Source organism: Cherax quadricarinatus, chromosome 49 (assembly GCF_038502225.1).
Source record: "Cherax quadricarinatus isolate ZL_2023a chromosome 49, ASM3850222v1, whole genome shotgun sequence".
Taxonomy (NCBI): domain Eukaryota; kingdom Metazoa; phylum Arthropoda; class Malacostraca; order Decapoda; family Parastacidae; genus Cherax; species Cherax quadricarinatus.
The window spans coordinates 27392186-27410591 of NC_091340.1; the positions used below are offsets into that span (position 1 = coordinate 27392186).

Here is an 18406-nt window from a genome sequence, read left to right on the forward strand (position 1 = left end):
ACATACCTAACTGGCCAGTATCAGTCTGCTATAACTAGAAAGGTTACTTAACTGTGGGTGATTGATGCTCCTTATTTCCTCCATTCACCATCTCATTTCGATGTCCTGCTACACCGACACGGTTCTTATTCCAGCAGGACGAGGTAACCGTTGGTTTGTCCCAGTTTAGAAGTCGTGATTCCATAAAGCTTCACTATCCTCAGGACGGGAACCACGTGTTCACTCGGAGCAAGGCGACTTATTTCACTTCCCGCATTCTCTTAACTTAATGTTATTATCACTGATTACATTACCATTCACAAGACAATTTAATGTCTCATAATTATTATACACATTAGAGGTCACTCCATTAAGATCTGAGACCGATGAGTGATGATTAAATCACGGGTAATTTCCCCGGGACACTCCATGGCGACGCACCAGTCACCACCGGTCATACCATTATTCATTAATTTTACCACTTTATTACGGTGGTCCCATAAATCCCGTTCCCTCACTCTTCACCAGGAACAGTTACGACACTTCCTATTATGAAGTGAGGCCTATATTAATCCTTAGGCCACCGTGAATGCCAATTTCCTGGTCCCATGTTTTCACAGCCTCCTCACTACCTTCAAAAAACACCCGCTCACCCATGCCCTGAGTCGACCTGTCCCCCCCCGCACATCCGTGCAGGCGCAGGGTGAACCCGGTTGGTTCTATTCAAAATACAAATACATTTTGACCCAAATCAACACATTAAACACTTATTAGGCACTATAGCTTCGGAAATTAAATAATTTCCACATGTCCTGTCCTATTGCCTGATTCTCAAATTATGCAGGAATGCACATCCAACAATTTCACCTCCTATTTGAGAGGTGTCAGCCCAATTTTAACCTCTAGAGCACAAAAATTCCTTCCCATTACACTAATGTTGTATCCAATTCAAATTAACAATGGCGACTGTCCCTTCTACCCAGGCTCAGTTTCCCATTTTCTATGACATAAATGTTATTAAATACAGTATGGCCATCTATATACAAATAAATGCTGAATTTCTGGAAAATATATACAGTATTTTCCACACTGCGGCCGGGCGGAGTTCGTTGCTAAATGACTCAAATTGCTCATTTGGCAATGGTGGAGGACCTGGGTACATATAGGATCTGGCATCCACACGGCGACATATTACACAAGATTTAATCACCCTTTTTACACTTTGCCGTCCTTGTGGAATCCAGAAAGTTTCCCTAATACAATTTAAGGTATCTTGTACCCCACCATGCATTACATTTTTATGGGCATTTAGAACAATTAAATTTGTTAGATGATGAGTTTTGGGCAGCAAGATAGGGTGTTTAGCATAATCACCCAATTCAGCATTTTGTAACCTACCTCTGCACCTAATTACATTGTTCTCTAAATACAGCCCCAATTTATCTATTATGGAACCTTTCACAATTTTTCTTTCCATCATCAATTTAATCTCATTTCCATAGATTTCTTCTTGTACCCTCTTTATCCAATATTCAAGAGGATGTGAAAACTTATATGAGATATTCATCTTGTTTAGAAATTTAAACACCAACTTAGTTACATTGATTAGTTTTGGTAAAGAAGAATACCTATTTATATCAATGGCTAAGGGAGGACAAACTATTGGAGCGGTGGTCACAGTAATTTCAACAGGAGCAATATACACCTTTTGTACAGGCCAATTAGCTTTATTTACCAACCAGCTCGGTCCTTTAAACCATGATACAGCATTTACAAATTTAGCATAAGGTAAACCTCGAGACAAGAAATCAGCTGGATTCTCCTCACCAGGTATATAATTAAATGTTAACATATGCTGACCCAAGCTATTATACTTCTCTTGCATCTGATTAATTTCAGCGACTCTGTTTGTACGTACACAATTTTGCTGTTTCCATTACGAATCCATTGTAAGGATACCTCATTATCAGACCAAATTACAGTGTCGCTAATATTTATCTCCTGCAACTTATTTCTTATATAATTAGCTAATTTGACAACTACATAAATGGCTGTTAATTCCCACAATTTATGCACTGGCTCAACACCATCCTCTATGGAAGAATTATACTGGGGTACGATTTCATGAGTAAGACACACAGTTATGGTATTTGTAGTTTCCTCTAGTCATGAATTATTATTACGAGGAATCCTACCATACATTACATGGCCTCCTGCAGTCTTCAAAAGGGTGACACCACATTTCTTTACCATACCCTTTACAAAGGAGGCATAATAGTCACTACCTATCAAAATATTTATTGGGCCTACAGAATCATCACTTACACCAGAAGGTGCTAAATTTACATTATGTGAAAGTCTTTCTGTAGCTTTACTAAGCCCTACTGTAAATATTTTCTCTGGAAGTCTTTCTACAATTACTGCATTAACACGTTTTTTCTCATTGCCCAACCTGACAGTTACATAAACAGTGTCATACAATTGAGCTCTTTTATCCGAGAGAAAACCAGATAATTTTAAAGTTGTGGGATCTCCCATCTGTACTTTCATACCATCAAGACATTTACGTTTTATGAAAGTACGTTGGGATCCCTGGTCCAATAATGCAGTTACATTTTTTGATTTATGCCTTTTATCATCAATTTTTACCTGTAACACAGGTAAGGCTACTTCAGCAAAACCATCATTATTAACATTAGCAGCAATTTTTACATTAGCCACTGTTGTGTCAGGATTGTCAACATTATCATTATTATCAACATTACCATATAGACCCTTACACATGACTATATGGTGTCTTCCTTTGTGACATTGATAACAGAAGTTTAATTTGGCATGACAATCCTTTACATTGTGATTACCTAAACACCTGATACATCTGTCAAGTTCTTCTAATCTTTCAACTTTATCATTTCATGAATTGTATGCATTGCAATTCTTAGAAAAATGAGTACCTTTGCAGAAAAGACAACCTCTCTTTTCTCTGACTGGTTTCTTATTAACTGTGCTACTCTTAGGAGGTACTTATTCTTCTTACCTTGTGGAGAATCATTATTTCTGATTCCTGCTACTTGACATGCACCTATGCAACTATTTTTAGGAAATGAAATTTGATTATTACTATTGGGATAATTTTTCCCTTTGTGAAACTTGACAGATACCTCAGAGTTATTATGTGTTGCATCTTTAAAATGAGTTAGTTGGCTGGTCTGAAACTGTACAATTAATTCTTGTAGACCTAGTCTTATTTCCTCCAGACCAAAATAACCCTTGTGATATTTGTTCGAGAGTCATTCAAGTGTTTTATAGTTTAATTTATTCTGTACCATGGCACTCAATAACCAGTCTGATTCCTTCAGATTATATTTATTACTTAAAGTTTTGAGAGTGCTCTCCAGTTTAACTCTAAACTGCTGTAAACCTTTGTAAGTGTGATCTGGAGATTTTAAATTAACAATGATATTCACTAGATCCAACCTACTTTGTTCTATATTACCATAAGTGACTTTCAACAAGTCAACTGCTTCCTTGTAAGAATCATCTACATTGGGAAAGGCTTGTATGAGTATGTGAGCATCTCCTCTTACCTGTCCTTTGAGGTAAAATAATTTAGTTACACAGGCTAGGTCACTCCTATCATGCACTGCTGCTTTAAAAATTGACCAAAATTCCTCCCAATTTTCACCAAGATTAAATACAGGTAAACATAATTCTGGGAGTTTTGGCAAAGACATATTATTTGTTGGAGCAGACTGATTAACTGCCTGGTTTACACATTTTAATTTATTCAAGGCCTGACTTTTACAAGAAAGAATCTTTTCCTCTAATTCATAATACTGATTAATCATGAGATCTACTTCAGTCTCATCTACACAGTTTACTAACAAATCTCCTTCATATTTGTTGTAATATAATTTGTATGAATCATATCTATTACCTAAAGCATCTAAATACAATTTTAAATCATCAGTATTCACAGTTTCTTGATTCATTAATTCCAAGCACTTATTATATGCCTTGGTTACATGAACTTTTCTAGCCTGTAGTGATGCTTTCTTTACTCTATATTCTATGTGTTTGTCTTCTGTATTAATTTCCTCATTTTCAGCCATGATGTAATGTATTAAATTCAACTTAATAACACTGATTATGTATTAAATTATGTACTTTATAAAGGTAAATAGTACAACTTACCTTTAAATAAATCCTAGCTACTTGAGCTTAGCAATTACATGTAAGAAAATAATATAAACTTCAAATGTACATTAATACAAACCTTTAGCCAGCCTTGGCTTATCAAAATTATTACACAAATTAATATAAATCCTTGCCAGAATTTGGCATAGCAAATTAATATTATACACATTAATATTAGTTACACTTGACTTATCAATTACACATACACTGATATAAATCTTGGCCAGAATTATCTTATCAAATTAATATTATACAAATACATTAATATAAATCCTAGCCACTTTGGCTTTGCAAAATTAATATACACATTAATATAATTAGCTACACTTGACTTATCCAAATTAATATTGTAATAATTATAATCCACTACACATTAAGTAAATTTGTGAACTTAGCATCCACCTCCTTCTGTCATTTCACATATAATTATTAAGTAATTAACTAATTAATGACTTCACTAATTACCTCCGGTTCAAGAAGGACCAACGGGCAAATTAAATGTAGAAAATTGCATTTATTTGGATGTATCATTATATACATAACAGTAAATGAACAAAGATAATTATTATTTATCAGTTAGACAAGTAGGAATTTTGGACACCTAGGTCGCAAAAAATGTCCCCCTTCGATACCTACCACTGTCATATCCACAAGTTGCTCTGGACCTATTAATTACAAATGAAAAATACATCACCAGGAATGCTGGTAAATATATAATTTCGTGGACTGTATATTAAATTAAAAAAATGATTATATATAAACACATATACATAACAGAAGGAGAATATCTTAAAATCATAACACTCACCAATTTGACTGGAGATTAATGTGTCATGCTCAGAAAACCTCACTGTCTATACATGAAAATAACAACTGGCCAGAGTTATAACATAACAGACTTATCTGAGGTTCCTGGAGCTGTCTTGTCCAGTCGCCTGATATCTCAAGTTATGCAGGAATGCACATCCAACAATTTCACCTCCTATTTGAGAGGTGTCAACCCAATTTTAACCTCTAGAGCACGAAAATTCCTTCCCATTACACTAATGTTGTATCCAATTCAAATTAACAATGGCGACTGTCCCTTCTCCCCAGGCTCATTATTATTATTATAATCAAGGGGGAAGCGCTAAACCCGGAGGATTATACAGCGCCTGGGGGGGGGGATGTGGAAGGCATTCAGGCTTAATTCGGGGAACTGGAGCACAGATCCAATTCCCTAAATCAAGAGCCCCTCACCAACATCAAGGAACCTTCCTTGAGGGGTCCCCAGGCTCAGTTTCCCATTTTCTATGACATAAATGTTATTAAATACAGTATGGCCATCTATATACATATAAATACTGAATTTCTGGAAAATATATACAGTATTTTCCACAGTATGGTTTGATGTGAATAACATTATTATGGGCGGAAACATTGGGCGTGTGTTGCTTCGGTCACTTAGCAAGCAAGTAGGTACCCGGGTGTTAGGTGACTGGTGTGGGTCGCATCCTGGGGGAGGACAGAATTGAAAGACCACAATGGAAATAAGTCTACTGAATTTCAATAATTATCACTGATAAAATAAAGTGTTATGAAAACATTTTCTTATGATTTCAAGTTGGAGGATCTTCAAGAACCTGGGATAACCAGGGAAGGACTGCATTATGGGACGTTGAGAAAAGCTGATCTAAATGGCACCCATGTGAGTCATAGTGTAAGTTTATTCTGGTACGGGTACACATGATTATTTTAATAAAGCCACCAGGCCCGGTGGCCTGGTGGCTAAAGCTCCCGCTTCACACACGGAGGGCCCGGGTTCGATTCCCGGCGGGTGGAAACATTTCGACACGTTTCCTTACACCTGTTGTCCTGTTCACCTAGCAGCAAATAGGTACCTGGGTGTTAGTCGACTGGTGTGGGTGGCATCCTGGGGGACAAGATTAAGGACCCCAATGGAAATAAGTTACAGTCCTCGATGACGCACTGACTTTCTTAGGTTATCCTGGGTGGCTAACCCTCTGGGGTTAAAAATCCGAACGAAATATTATCTTATCTTAACCGGTAGGATTATACAGCGCCTGTGGGAGGGGGGCAGATGTGATAGGTATTCAGGGAACTTGAGCACAAATCCAATTCCCTAGATCAAGAACCTCTCACCAGCGGGGAGAGGGGAGGGGAGAACAGGTACACATAAATATAGTTATATAAATTATTATACATAGCAGCATATGTATAGATTACGCTCCAGGATAACCCAGTAAAGTTAATGACTTATTTCATTGTAATATCTTATTTCCATTGTAATATCTTATTTCCATTGTAATATTTTATTTTCAGTGCAATACCTTATTATTTAGACCTTAAAAGTTAAGACAGGTGAGTAATTTAACTGTGTGAAAAGCAGTTACAATAAAAGGAGATATACTAGGAATAAGGCAAACTCAGTTATTTACGTAAACATTTAAGTAATAATAGGTATACGAATGTTAACTATACAAAAAAATCACTCTCCTTCCTTTCTGTAATTTCTTTCATGAGATAGCTTTTAGCTCTCTTCCTGAACTGGTTCATGCTACGACAGGCTTTGACATGTGCAGGCAGTCCGTTCCACTCCTTTACTGCTGTGCAATGAAAGGTGTTTGAAACCTGACCACCTACTGTGGGTACTACAAAGCTATGTTCCCTTCTAGTACCATCCTTGTTTTGGTTTCCAGCCCTGACAAACTTGGCAGCAAGATATTCTGGACTCTGCTTGTGAGCAATTTTATAAACATGATTTGATTTTAATGTCTTTCAACATTCAGCATATCCAGCTGTCGTAATTCATCATGGGCTACATGCTCTCTTGGACCCAGGTCCAGGATGAATCTCACCATTTTGTTTTGGGTGATTTGTTGTCTATCCTTTAGCTTTTTTTTTTTTGTTAAGGCAGAGTACCAAGAGCAAGAGTAACCTATATTGCATTGTATAAGGGCTAAACATTGTGTCCTTCGAGCCTCAGTGGGTAGACACTGCGCCTGTCTGTAGAGGAACTTCAGTCTGGCATTCTCTTTCTTTACTACACTGTTCCCTATCGAGGGAAAGGGGGGTTGGCTGAAGGTTTTTTGATGTTTTTTTTACCGGGCATTTTGCCGGTAATCTGCAATAATTAGCCGGGTGGGCAAAGCACCAGTAATATCTGAATTGTTGTGGTATTCAGAGCCATTCCTGCACCAGTAAGCATCTTCTCGCTGTATAAGGTAATGAGGGAAGATTGCAGCAGTCGAAGATCAGTCTGGTGACATTTCTTTGATAACGTCTCTGACCTGGAGCAAGGACAAAAGTTTCCACCTTGGCAATGGAGGTTTTGGAATTGAAGTTGCTTCTGTATGTCTGGGCCACTATGCAGGATGATAGTACCACACCTAGAATTGAGGAAGGAATGTGTTATGTGATAGGGGTGTTGTCAATACAGCTGATAGTGCTGAGATTGTTAGCTTGTTCATTATTATTATTATTATTATAATCAAGGGGGAAGCGCTAAACCCGGAGGATTATACAGCGCCTGGGGAGGGGGATGTGGAAGGCATTCAGGCTTAATTCGGGGAACTGGAGCACAGATCCAATTCCCTAAAGTTAGCTTGTTCAGCATCCTTGATGGTGACAATATGCATCATACTCCTGAGGGCATGGAAGGATACATTTTAGCCAACATGCCTCATGAGAGCTTTGCTAATGCCATAGTTGAAGGTAGTCAGTAGGTGTTATTGATTGGACAATAAAGAATTTCCAACCAAGATACTCTTTGAAATACGCCTCCAAAGGAGAGAGGTTTCCAGATAGCTTGTTTTTTATGATGCTAGTGAGAAAATGGGGCAGTTTCAGTGTGAGAATCTTCCAGTATGTGATGAGGTCATTGGGACATCAGCACTGAGCCAGTCAGTCCTGTGATGAGGCAAATGACCCAAAAATTGACGCTGCATCATAGAACCTGTCAGGGCAGACGGCAGTACCTGGAAGTGTCTGGAGGAGCACGGGCTATCAACAGTATGTTTAGGAATAGGATAATCCATATAACTTGAGCAATGGTCTTTGGCTCCCTATTTTTCCACCCACCACCAAGTCCAGCAAGGGAAGGCTTAACCACTGACTAAAACAAAGGATCCCAGGGCTAATGGAGAGGTATACTCAAGTACCATCAACAAGCTAAACAGCAGTCACAGGACCAAAGTGGTAACCATTCACTGATGATTGCCCTACCAGACCAGGAAGTGATACTAGACCAGTAAATGCAGTGGGGCCAACATTGAACCTCCTGTCTGACCTCTCTCCTCTTATCAAAGTGTGTTGCCGACCTACAGACTGAAGACTACCAGTCTGTTCAACTTCCAGCAAGAGGAAATGAGGAATTTATATCAATGCAACACAAGCTCATGGAAGGCAGGAGACAAATCCAATATCCAAAACATATTGTAGGTACATATTTGCACTTGAAAATCAAGGGAAAGATCCAAGCATCACAATTTCCTTTGTAGACAAAGGAAGAGAAGTGGTAATTTTGGACAACTCACAGTACAAAGAGAAAATAATAGAACTGACGATAAACACAAAGTATAGTTCAGAGATTCCAAATGGAAAAAGAAATTGAGCAGTTTCTAAATGAAGCCGGAAAATTCTCCAGAAAACACCTTAGGGCAGGTTTGTTAGCAACTACCATCTAATCCTAGCCCTACACATTTCAACAATTCTAAAAAACACAAGCACATCATTCCTCTGTCTTATCATGTCCACCAAAGAAAGTACACCTAACAAACTAACAGAACTTGCTAGATACCTAATGAAACCTTTATGAACTTGTCCTTCACATAGTACATATCAGATTCCTGAACTAACCAGCCTAATACTTTCGGGTCCCTAAAATTTTCTATCGACATCATCAATGGAAGTTCCCTAGCAAACCCCTACAGCTATCAATGACAACACAAGAAAATTTATCCTATGCACAGGAGATGAAAATGAGCTCTGCTACTATCACCACACAGAGGTTTGTGTTAATGAACGAAAATATGTCTGCTGCACCAACATGACAATGATTAATATATGGTGCACTGAAACATATACACTCAGAGCTGGTTGAACTCCATAATGCAGAATGTGAACCACACCACCAGAAAGTTTTTAAAAGCAGCTTTAATTATAACAACATTTTCTTTCAGCAGAGGGGCTTTCAGTTTAGTCTTGCCTCCTCTCTTAGATAAAACTCAAGAATAGGAACAAATATCAGACTAACACTTCCACAATACAATCCTTGTATCAATATTCCCAGGTAGCAAAGTGAAGGGAATAAGAAAAAATTTACTTTAATTAATATGTTTATAAAATTTTGTCTAATCATTACATAAAACGTATAGTATAACAAACACTGATTGTTATTGTAAAAATCTGTATATATTAATCTAATAAAATATATAATATAAACAATGCATACCAAAATATGAATGCTAATTATCACGCTAAACATAACTGACCCAAATATGTATTGTAGACACTTTTGAAAACAAATACTGTACACAGGTTGTAGGTCAAGTTTATATTGGGATAATATTTATCTGCAGGTATGAACTTCATCTCATTCTATGTAGAATAATAATAATAATCAAAGTAAGTACTAAACCCAAATGGGTCATGCAGTACTGCAGGGTGGGGTGTGCTAAGGAAATATGCAGAAGTCAGCCTAGTGTGGAGGCAGGAGAGCTCAAGTTGATTCATAATGTCTGAATCACATTGCTTTATGTGGAACAGTACTGCAGGAAGAAATGAGAGAGGAATATGTATGGGGACAGCAGTGTCGTCAACAGGGCTAAAATGGGAGAGATTGTCAGCTTCCTCCGAATTTTGCACAGAGACAGTCCACATTCTACTCGAGAATATTAACCCTTAAACTGTCCAAACGTAGATCTACATTCCCTCACGTAGCACTCTGAACGTAGATCTACGTTTTTTTTACATAAGAAAGCATGTAAAATTGAACATAGATCTACGTTTGGAGCACTATGCGAGCAAACGTAGATCTACGTTTGGACAGTTTAAGGGTTAAAGGACCAAAATGCCTCAAAACTACCATGAAATACAGATTGGATGGGAAGAGATTTTGAAGATGTTTCTGAGAATAAGAGGGATGAGTGGCAGTAAAAGGGTCAGCATCATCAGTTACAGGGAGAGGTTGCCTGGACTTGGGTCTTGACCTGATCTGTCCTTTGACATACAAATGATTTGAAAATCGACACATTGTATGGGAAGTGAGCAGGAATAACGGTCAAGGTTGAGTAAAGGTCAGAAGTATCACAAAGATCAGCCAAAAGTCCATCATCTGGGTCAGACAACAAGGTGTTGCCAGGTGGAAAGGTCTGTGGACATGCCAGGGTCACTTAAGGATGCCACTGAGGAATGAAGGGGCCTGGGAGGAAGCACATCATGGATACACACCATCTTTTGTGGGTCTTACTGGTAAAAGAATGTATATTGAGGGTTAAAATAAATAAAAATGGGTCTATGGATAAAAAATGAATCTCGTGATTAAAAATTGCTATCATGGATACAAAAATGTGTCTTGGATTAAAAATGGGATTTGCAGATAGCACCAATTTTTTCAGAGTTTCTCTTAAGGCCTTCTGTTACTATATTAATGTCTTAGACCCCCCTTATCTACTCTGACACATTTTTTTTTTTTTATTATCACACTGGCCGATTCCCACCAAGGCAGGGTGGCCCGAAAAAGAAAAACTTTCACCATCATTCACTCCATCACTGTCTTGCCAGAAGGGTGCTTTACACTACAGTTTTTTAACTGCAACATTAACACCCCTCCTTCAGAGTGCAGGCACTGTACATATTAAAAGTATTAATGCAGCTTTCATAGAGACTATTACATAATCCAAGGCTATATACTAGAGTATTACAACTTGTGTGTAGACTAAAGCATAATAAAATACTTATGTATCAACTATTATTACATAATGACCAAAACTAAAGAGGCAACATGTTAAAAAATTAAGAAACTTTACATACATAAACTTACAAACACAGAATCTAAGAATCAAATAAAGTTTGCAGCTACTGAGCAAGGGCATGATTTTTTTTTTTTTTTTTTTTTTAACAAGTCGGCCGTTTCCCACCGAGGCAGGGTGACCCAAAAAAAAAAGAAAGAAAATCCCCAAAAAGAAAATACTTTCATCATCATTCAACACTTTCACCACACTCGCACATTATCACTGTTTTTGCATGAATATGTCCAAAAAGCACCCTATGCATTATTGGTTTCTATAAAAATAATTTGTTTTCAGATAAAAAGAAGCAGTAACAATATACAAATAACCTGCCCCATGGAGAGAAAAGCTTATGACGATGTTTTGGTTCGACTCGTACCATTTACAACTCAGATTGAAATGTTGTCGTAAGCTTCTCTCTCCTAGGTGCGAGTTATTTGTGTATTGTTTGTCACAGTCTTGTGCTTTTTTGTTCTTCAGTAACACAGCTCATTTGTTGGAGGACTAATGCATTTAGTGTTGTACTGGGCCACTTATTCTGGAATGACCCTCTTATCACACTGGGTGCCTGGATTAGACATTCTTCTTGGGTAGATGAGCTCGATACTCTCGAAGACCCAACTTTGCTGCAGCGATCTTTGCTGTCCTGTAATTCTTGCCTTTGCCACACACAACTGGTAAGCCCTGGATCTGTTAGAAGAAAATTGTAGGAAAATTTATTACTTTACAAGATACAATGCAGTGTCAAAATTTCCAGCAAATACAGGCAGGCCCTCCTTTATAGAACTTTGCTTTACAGTTTCACTAATACAGCAGTTTGTCAAGTAAAAGGACACAAGTGCAACTAATGTGACATTTTATTGTGGCAACGTTTCGCTCTCCAAGAGCTTTATCAAGCCATTACAAACAATACATGGACACAGAGGGTATATAAAGGCTCAGAATGAGGTGCAATACTAGTGAGGTACCATTTAGATGTTCACTAGTGGTAGTAGTAGTAGTGACAAAAGTAGTAGTAGTAATACAATATGGTAGAACAATTAATTCGTACATGAGTAAAAGGATATAAAAGCTATTACTTGGGTAACAACACCGAAATTCTACCAATCATCTCATGAAATTCAGAGACGCCCAATCAGTGATTAAAGAAACTAATTTCCGCAGACGCAAGTGCCTCGAATCAGCACTGATCGCTGTTTCGAATACAATTAAACAAAACAACGGCAACTTCACCATCTCTGAAGTCTTAGCAAGAATCCTCCTGAAAACAGTAAACCCTGCCATCACATAGTCTCTCCTGTTATACTACACAAAGCACATTACAGAGAGTGAACACTGAAACAACCTGCCTCTTTCCAGTCTATATTTGTCCAACCTATTTTTATGTTACCCAAGTAATAGCTTTTATATCCTTTTACTCATGTACGAATTAATTGCTCTTTTTTTTTTTTTTTTTTTCAACAAGTCGGCCGTCTCCCACCGAGGCAGGGTGACCCAAAAAAAAGAAAGAAAATCCCCAAAAAGAAAATACTTTCATCATCATTCAACACTTTCACCACACTCACACATTATCACTGCTTTTGCAGAGGTGCTCAGAATACAACAGTTTAGAAGCATATACGTATAGAGATACACAACACATCCCTCCAAACTGCCAATATCCCAAACCCCTCCTTTAAAGTGCAGGCATTGTACTTCCCATTTCCAGGACTCAAGTCTGACTATATGAAAATAACCGGTTTCCCTGAATCCCTTCACTAAATATTACTCTGCTCACACTCCAACAGATCGTCAGGTCCCAAGTATCATTCGTCTCCATTCACTCCTATCTAACACGCTCATGCACGCTTGCTGGAAGTCCAAGCCCCTCACCCACAAAACCTCCTTTACCCCCTCTTTCCAACCCTTTCGAGGACGACCCCTACCCCTCTTTCCTTCCCCTATAGATTTATATGCTTTCCATGTCATTCTACTTTGATCCATTCTCTCTAAATGACCAAACCACCTCAACAACCCCTCTTCTGCCCTCTGACTAATGCTTTTATTAACTCCACACCTTCTCCTAATTTCCACACTCCGAATTTTCTGCATAATATTTACACCACACATTGCCCTTAGACAGGACATCTCCACTGCCTCCAACCGTCTCCTCGCTGCTGCATTTACCACCCAAGCTTCACATCCATATAAGAGTGTTGGTACTACTATACTTTCATACATTCCCTTCTTTGCCTCCATAGATAACGTTTTTTGACTCCACATATACCTCAATGCACCACTCACCTTTTTTCCCTCATCAATTCTATGATTAACGTCATCCTTCATAAATCCATCCGCCGACACGTCAACTCCTAAGTATCTGAAAACATTCACTTCTTCCATACTCCTCCTCCCCAATTTGATATCCAATTTTTCTTTATCTAAATCATTTGATACCCTCATCACCTCACTCTTTTCTATGTTCACTTTCAACTTTCTACCTTTACACACATTCTCAAACTGATCCACTAACCTTTGCAATTTTTCTTTAGAATCTCCCATAAGCACAGTATCATCAGCAAAAAGTAACTGTGTCAATTCCCATTTTGAATTTGATTCCCCATAATTTAATCCCACCCCTCTCCCGAACACCCTAGCATTTACTTCTTTTACAACCCCATCTATAAATATATTAAACAACCATGGTGACATTACACATCCCTGTCTAAGACCTACTTTTACCGGGAAGTATTCTCCCTCTCTTCTACACACCCTAACCTGAGCCTCACTATCCTCATAAAAGCTCTTTACAGCATTTAGTAACTTACCACCTATTCCATATACTTGCAACATCTGCCACATTGCTCCTCTATCCACTCTATCATATGCCTTTTCTAAATCCATAAATGCAATAAAAACTTCCCTACCTTTATCTAAATACTGTTCACATATATGCTTCAATGTAAACACTTGATCTACACATCCCCTACCCACTCTGAAGCCTCCTTGCTCATCCGCAATTCTACATTCTGTCTTACCTCTAATTCTTTCAATTATAACCCTACCGTACACTTTTCCTGGTATACTCAGTAAGCTTATTCCTCTATAATTTTTACAATCTCTTTTGTCCCCTTTCCCTTTATATAAAGGGACTATACATGCTCTCCGCCAATCCCTAGGTACCTTCCCCTCTTTCATACATTTATTAAACAAAAGTACCAACCACTCCAACACTATATCCCCCCCTGCTTTTAACATTTCTGTCATAAGAACATAAGAAGAACATAAGAACGAAGGAACACTGCAGAAGGCCTACTGGCCCATGCGAGGCAGGTCCAAGTCTCCTACCGGCTTAAGCCAATGCACCCAACCTAGTCAGGTCAGGTCACATTGACTTAAGGGAGGAACACGGCAACCGACCTGGTAGCACAAGCTATCAGGTCCAACTCACACCCACCCACATCCACTCATGTATTTATCCAACCTATTTTTAAAGCTACACAACGTTCTGGCCTCTATAACGGTACTTGGGAGTTTGTTCCACTCATCCACAACTCTATTACCAAACCAGTACTTTCCTATATCCTTCCTGAATCTGAATTTTTCCAACTTAAAACCATTGCTGCGAGTCCTGTCTAGGCTAGATATTTTCAGCACACTATTTACATCCCCTTTATTTATTCCTGTCTTCCATTTATACACCTCAATCATATCCCCCCTAATTCTACGTCTTTCTAGAGAGTGCAGATTCAGGGCCCTTAGTCTATCCTCATAGGGAAGGTTTCTGATACATGGGATCAACTTTGTCATCCTCCTTTGTACATTTTCCAGAGAATTTATATCCATTCTGTAATAAGGTGACCAAAACTGTGCAGCATAATCTAAATGAGGCCTAACCAAGGATATATAGAGTTGAAGAACAACCTGAGGACTCCTATTATTTATGCTTCTTGATATGAAGCCAAGGATTCTATTAGCTTTATTGCGAACACTTATGCACTGTTGTCTTGGTTTCAGATTACTGCTAACCAGAACTCCTAAATCTTTTTCGCAATCCGTAATATTAAGATCTACATTATTTAGTTTATATGTGCCATGATTATTGTCCTGTCCAACATTTAGAACTTTGCATTTGTTTATATTAAACTGCATCTGCCACTTCTCCGACCACTGCATCAGTCTATTCAAATCTTCCTGGAGTGCTCGAATGTCCTCGTCAGAATGAATTCGACGGCCTATTTTGGTGTCATCGGCAAACTTGCCGATGTCGCTCTTTATGCCCTCATCTATGTCGTTTATGTAGATTGTGAACAGCAGGGGGCCCAACACTGACCCCTGTGGAACACCGCTCGTGACACTTCCCCACTCTGATTTCTCCCCATTTATGCAAACTCTCTGCTGCCTATTTGTCAACCATGCCTCTATCCAGGAAAAAATTTCTCCTCCTATTCCATGTGCTTTAATTTTCCTCAATAGTCTCTGATGTGGGACCCTGTCAAAAGCCTTACTGAAGTCCATATACACAATATCATATTCATTACCATGATCTACCTCCTCAAATACCTTAGTGAAAAAAGTTAATAAATTCGTAAGGCAGGAACGCCCCTTTGTAAAACCATGCTGAGATTCGTTGATTAATTTATGCTTTTCAAGGTGGCTACGAACTGCCTCGGCAATTATTGATTCCATAAATTTTCCCACTATGGAGGTTAGGCTTATTGGTCTATAGTTCGAAGCTAAGGACCTGTCACCTGTTTTGAAAATAGGTATCACATTTGCCATTTTCCACTTATCTGGCACCATGCCAGTTTGTAGTGATATGTTGAAAAGATTAGCCAAAGGTGTGCTAAGCTCCTCTTTACATTCCTTTAGAACCCTTGCATACAGTTCATCAGGGCCTGGGGATTTGTTAGGTTTTAATTTATCTATTTGCCTAAGGACCATGTCACTTGTGACCCTAATAGTACACAGTTTATTATCGTCCTGTTCTACATAATTTATCATTACTGGAATATCGCTGGTATCCTCCTGTGTAAAAACTGAGAGGAAGTATGTGTTAAAAATTCTACACATTTCCTTATCACTGTCAGTGAGCTGACCCGAGGAACTTTTGAGTGGGCCTATCTTGTCCCTGATCTTACTTCTGTATACCTGAAAGAATCCTTTTGGGTTAGTCTTCGATTCTCTTGCAACTTTAACCTCATAATCTCTTTTTGCTTTTCTAATTCCCTTTTTTATTTCTCTCTTTAACTGAATATATCGATTTCTCAATTGCCCCTCTCCTCTTTTGATTTGCCTATATATGCCTCTCTTTTGACCAATCAGATATTTTAATCTATTGTTCATCCATTTAGGATCATTTTTGTTTGATCTGATTTCCCTATTTGGAACATAATTTGACTGAGCAGCTAGAACTATGCCCTGGAAAGCATCATATCGGCAACCATCACCACCTACCTGACCCTTAGTCAGGTCATTCCAGTTCAGCCCACCTAAGTAATTTTTCAGTCCTATGAAATCAGCCAAGCGAAAGTCAGGGACGGAGACTTGATTGCCATTATTAGGGGAATTCCATGATATATTAAAACTGAGTGATTTGTGATCACTTTCCCCAAGCTCATCATTAACCTCAAGATTATTAATTAGTGTTTCCCTACTGGCAAGAACCAAGTCAAGGAGGTTATTTCCCCTAGTTGGCTCTGTCACAAACTGTTTTAAAAAACAATCCTGGATCGTATCAAGAAAGTCACCTGACTCTAAATTTCCTGTCAAATTGCTCCAGTCAATCTGTCTATAGTTGAAATCTCCCATTAGCACAACATTTTCGTATGTAGATGCCTTACGAATTTCGTCCCATAGAAGTTTACTGCACTCCCTATCAAGATTTGGGGCCCTGTAAATCACACCCAAAATTAGTTTTTCTCGGCCCTCGAGAAGCTGTAACCAAACAGATTCAGTGGCTGACGCTTCTAATTTAATATCTTGTCTAACACAACAATTTAAATTGTCTCTGACATACATCGCTACTCCACCACCTTTCCTGTTGACCCTGTCAGTGTGGAATAATTTATAGCCTTGTATGTGACATTCAGAGGGCATCTCTCTATCTTTCAGATTGAGCCAGGTCTCTGTTATAGCAATAATATCTATGTCTCCTGCACTTGCAATTAATCTTAGCTCATCTATCTTATTTCTTACACTCCTGCTATTAGTATAGTAAACCTTAAGGGAGCTAGTCCCTTGCTGCCCTCTGCTGTCCCCCTTTGTTTGCTGACCTGATCTATTGTCTTTATTTATAACTTCATGCTGAATGCCTTTTATACATTTACTGTTTCCAACCCAAGTGTTGCAACCTGCTTGTTTCCCACACACACCCATACCTCTATCTTCCATCAGTTTAAAATCATAGGCATTTCACCAATGGCCTTCTCAATCGAGTCTGCAAGTGCTACCACCCCAGCCCCAGAGAGATGTACCCCATCCCTTGCATACATATCATGTTTGCCATAAAAGTTGTTCCAGTTGTCAATGAATGGGATTGCATGTTCCTTGCAGTATCTGTCTAGCCAGCAATTTACACCAATTGCCCTAGACAACCATTCATTTCCTACTCCCCTTCTAGGCAAGATGCTACATATGATTGGGATCCCTCCCTTAGACTTAATGAAATCTATAGCTGACCTGTACTTATCTAGCAGCTCTTCTCTCCTACCCTTCCCAATATCATTTCCACCAGCACTGAGACAGATAATGGGCTTGCTCCCATTACCTGACATGATATTATCCAGCCTGTTGACAATGTCCCCAACACCAGCTCCAGGGAAGCACACTCTATCTCTCATCTTCTTATTCCTATTACAAAAAGCACGGTCAATGTATCTTACCTGAGAGTCACCAACCACAAGAATGCGCTTACCTCCATTAGCAGGGGCAGTAGTACCCTTACCTTCACTGGCCACTGAAGTACATTCATCCTGAAGAACAGAGAAGCGATTTCCTACCTTCAGATCTTCACTCTTAACTTTCCTTACTCTGATGCGCCTTCCATTACTGTGAACTACTCGCCACTTGTAGCAGGTGCTGGGCTGCACCTCACTGCTGGTAGCCGTTGCTGCCACCCCAACTACAGCCTCCTCACAGCGAGAGACAGACTGCACCTCGCTGCTAGAAGCCTCATTCCCCACAACTCCAGCCACCTCACACTCTCTCCCAGACCCATTGAGGTGGACCTTCAGCCTCCT

The 18406-nt window shown here is 38.9% G+C and overlaps 1 protein-coding gene across 3 annotated transcripts in view; it reads right to left on the reverse strand.

Annotated features, from left to right (window-relative positions):
* Positions 1–10076: 10076 nt before the first annotated feature.
* LOC128697058 (endoribonuclease Dicer-like) overlaps positions 10077–18406 on the reverse strand; it is a 72790-nt gene continuing 64460 nt past the window's right edge. For all 3 annotated transcript variants that reach the window (XM_070095324.1, XM_070095323.1, XM_070095325.1), the window contains one exon: positions 10077–11876. In XM_070095324.1, coding sequence (XP_069951425.1) covers positions 11760–11876 — 117 coding nt within the window. In that variant the 3' untranslated portion in view covers positions 10077–11759. The remainder of the gene's footprint in view (positions 11877–18406) is intronic.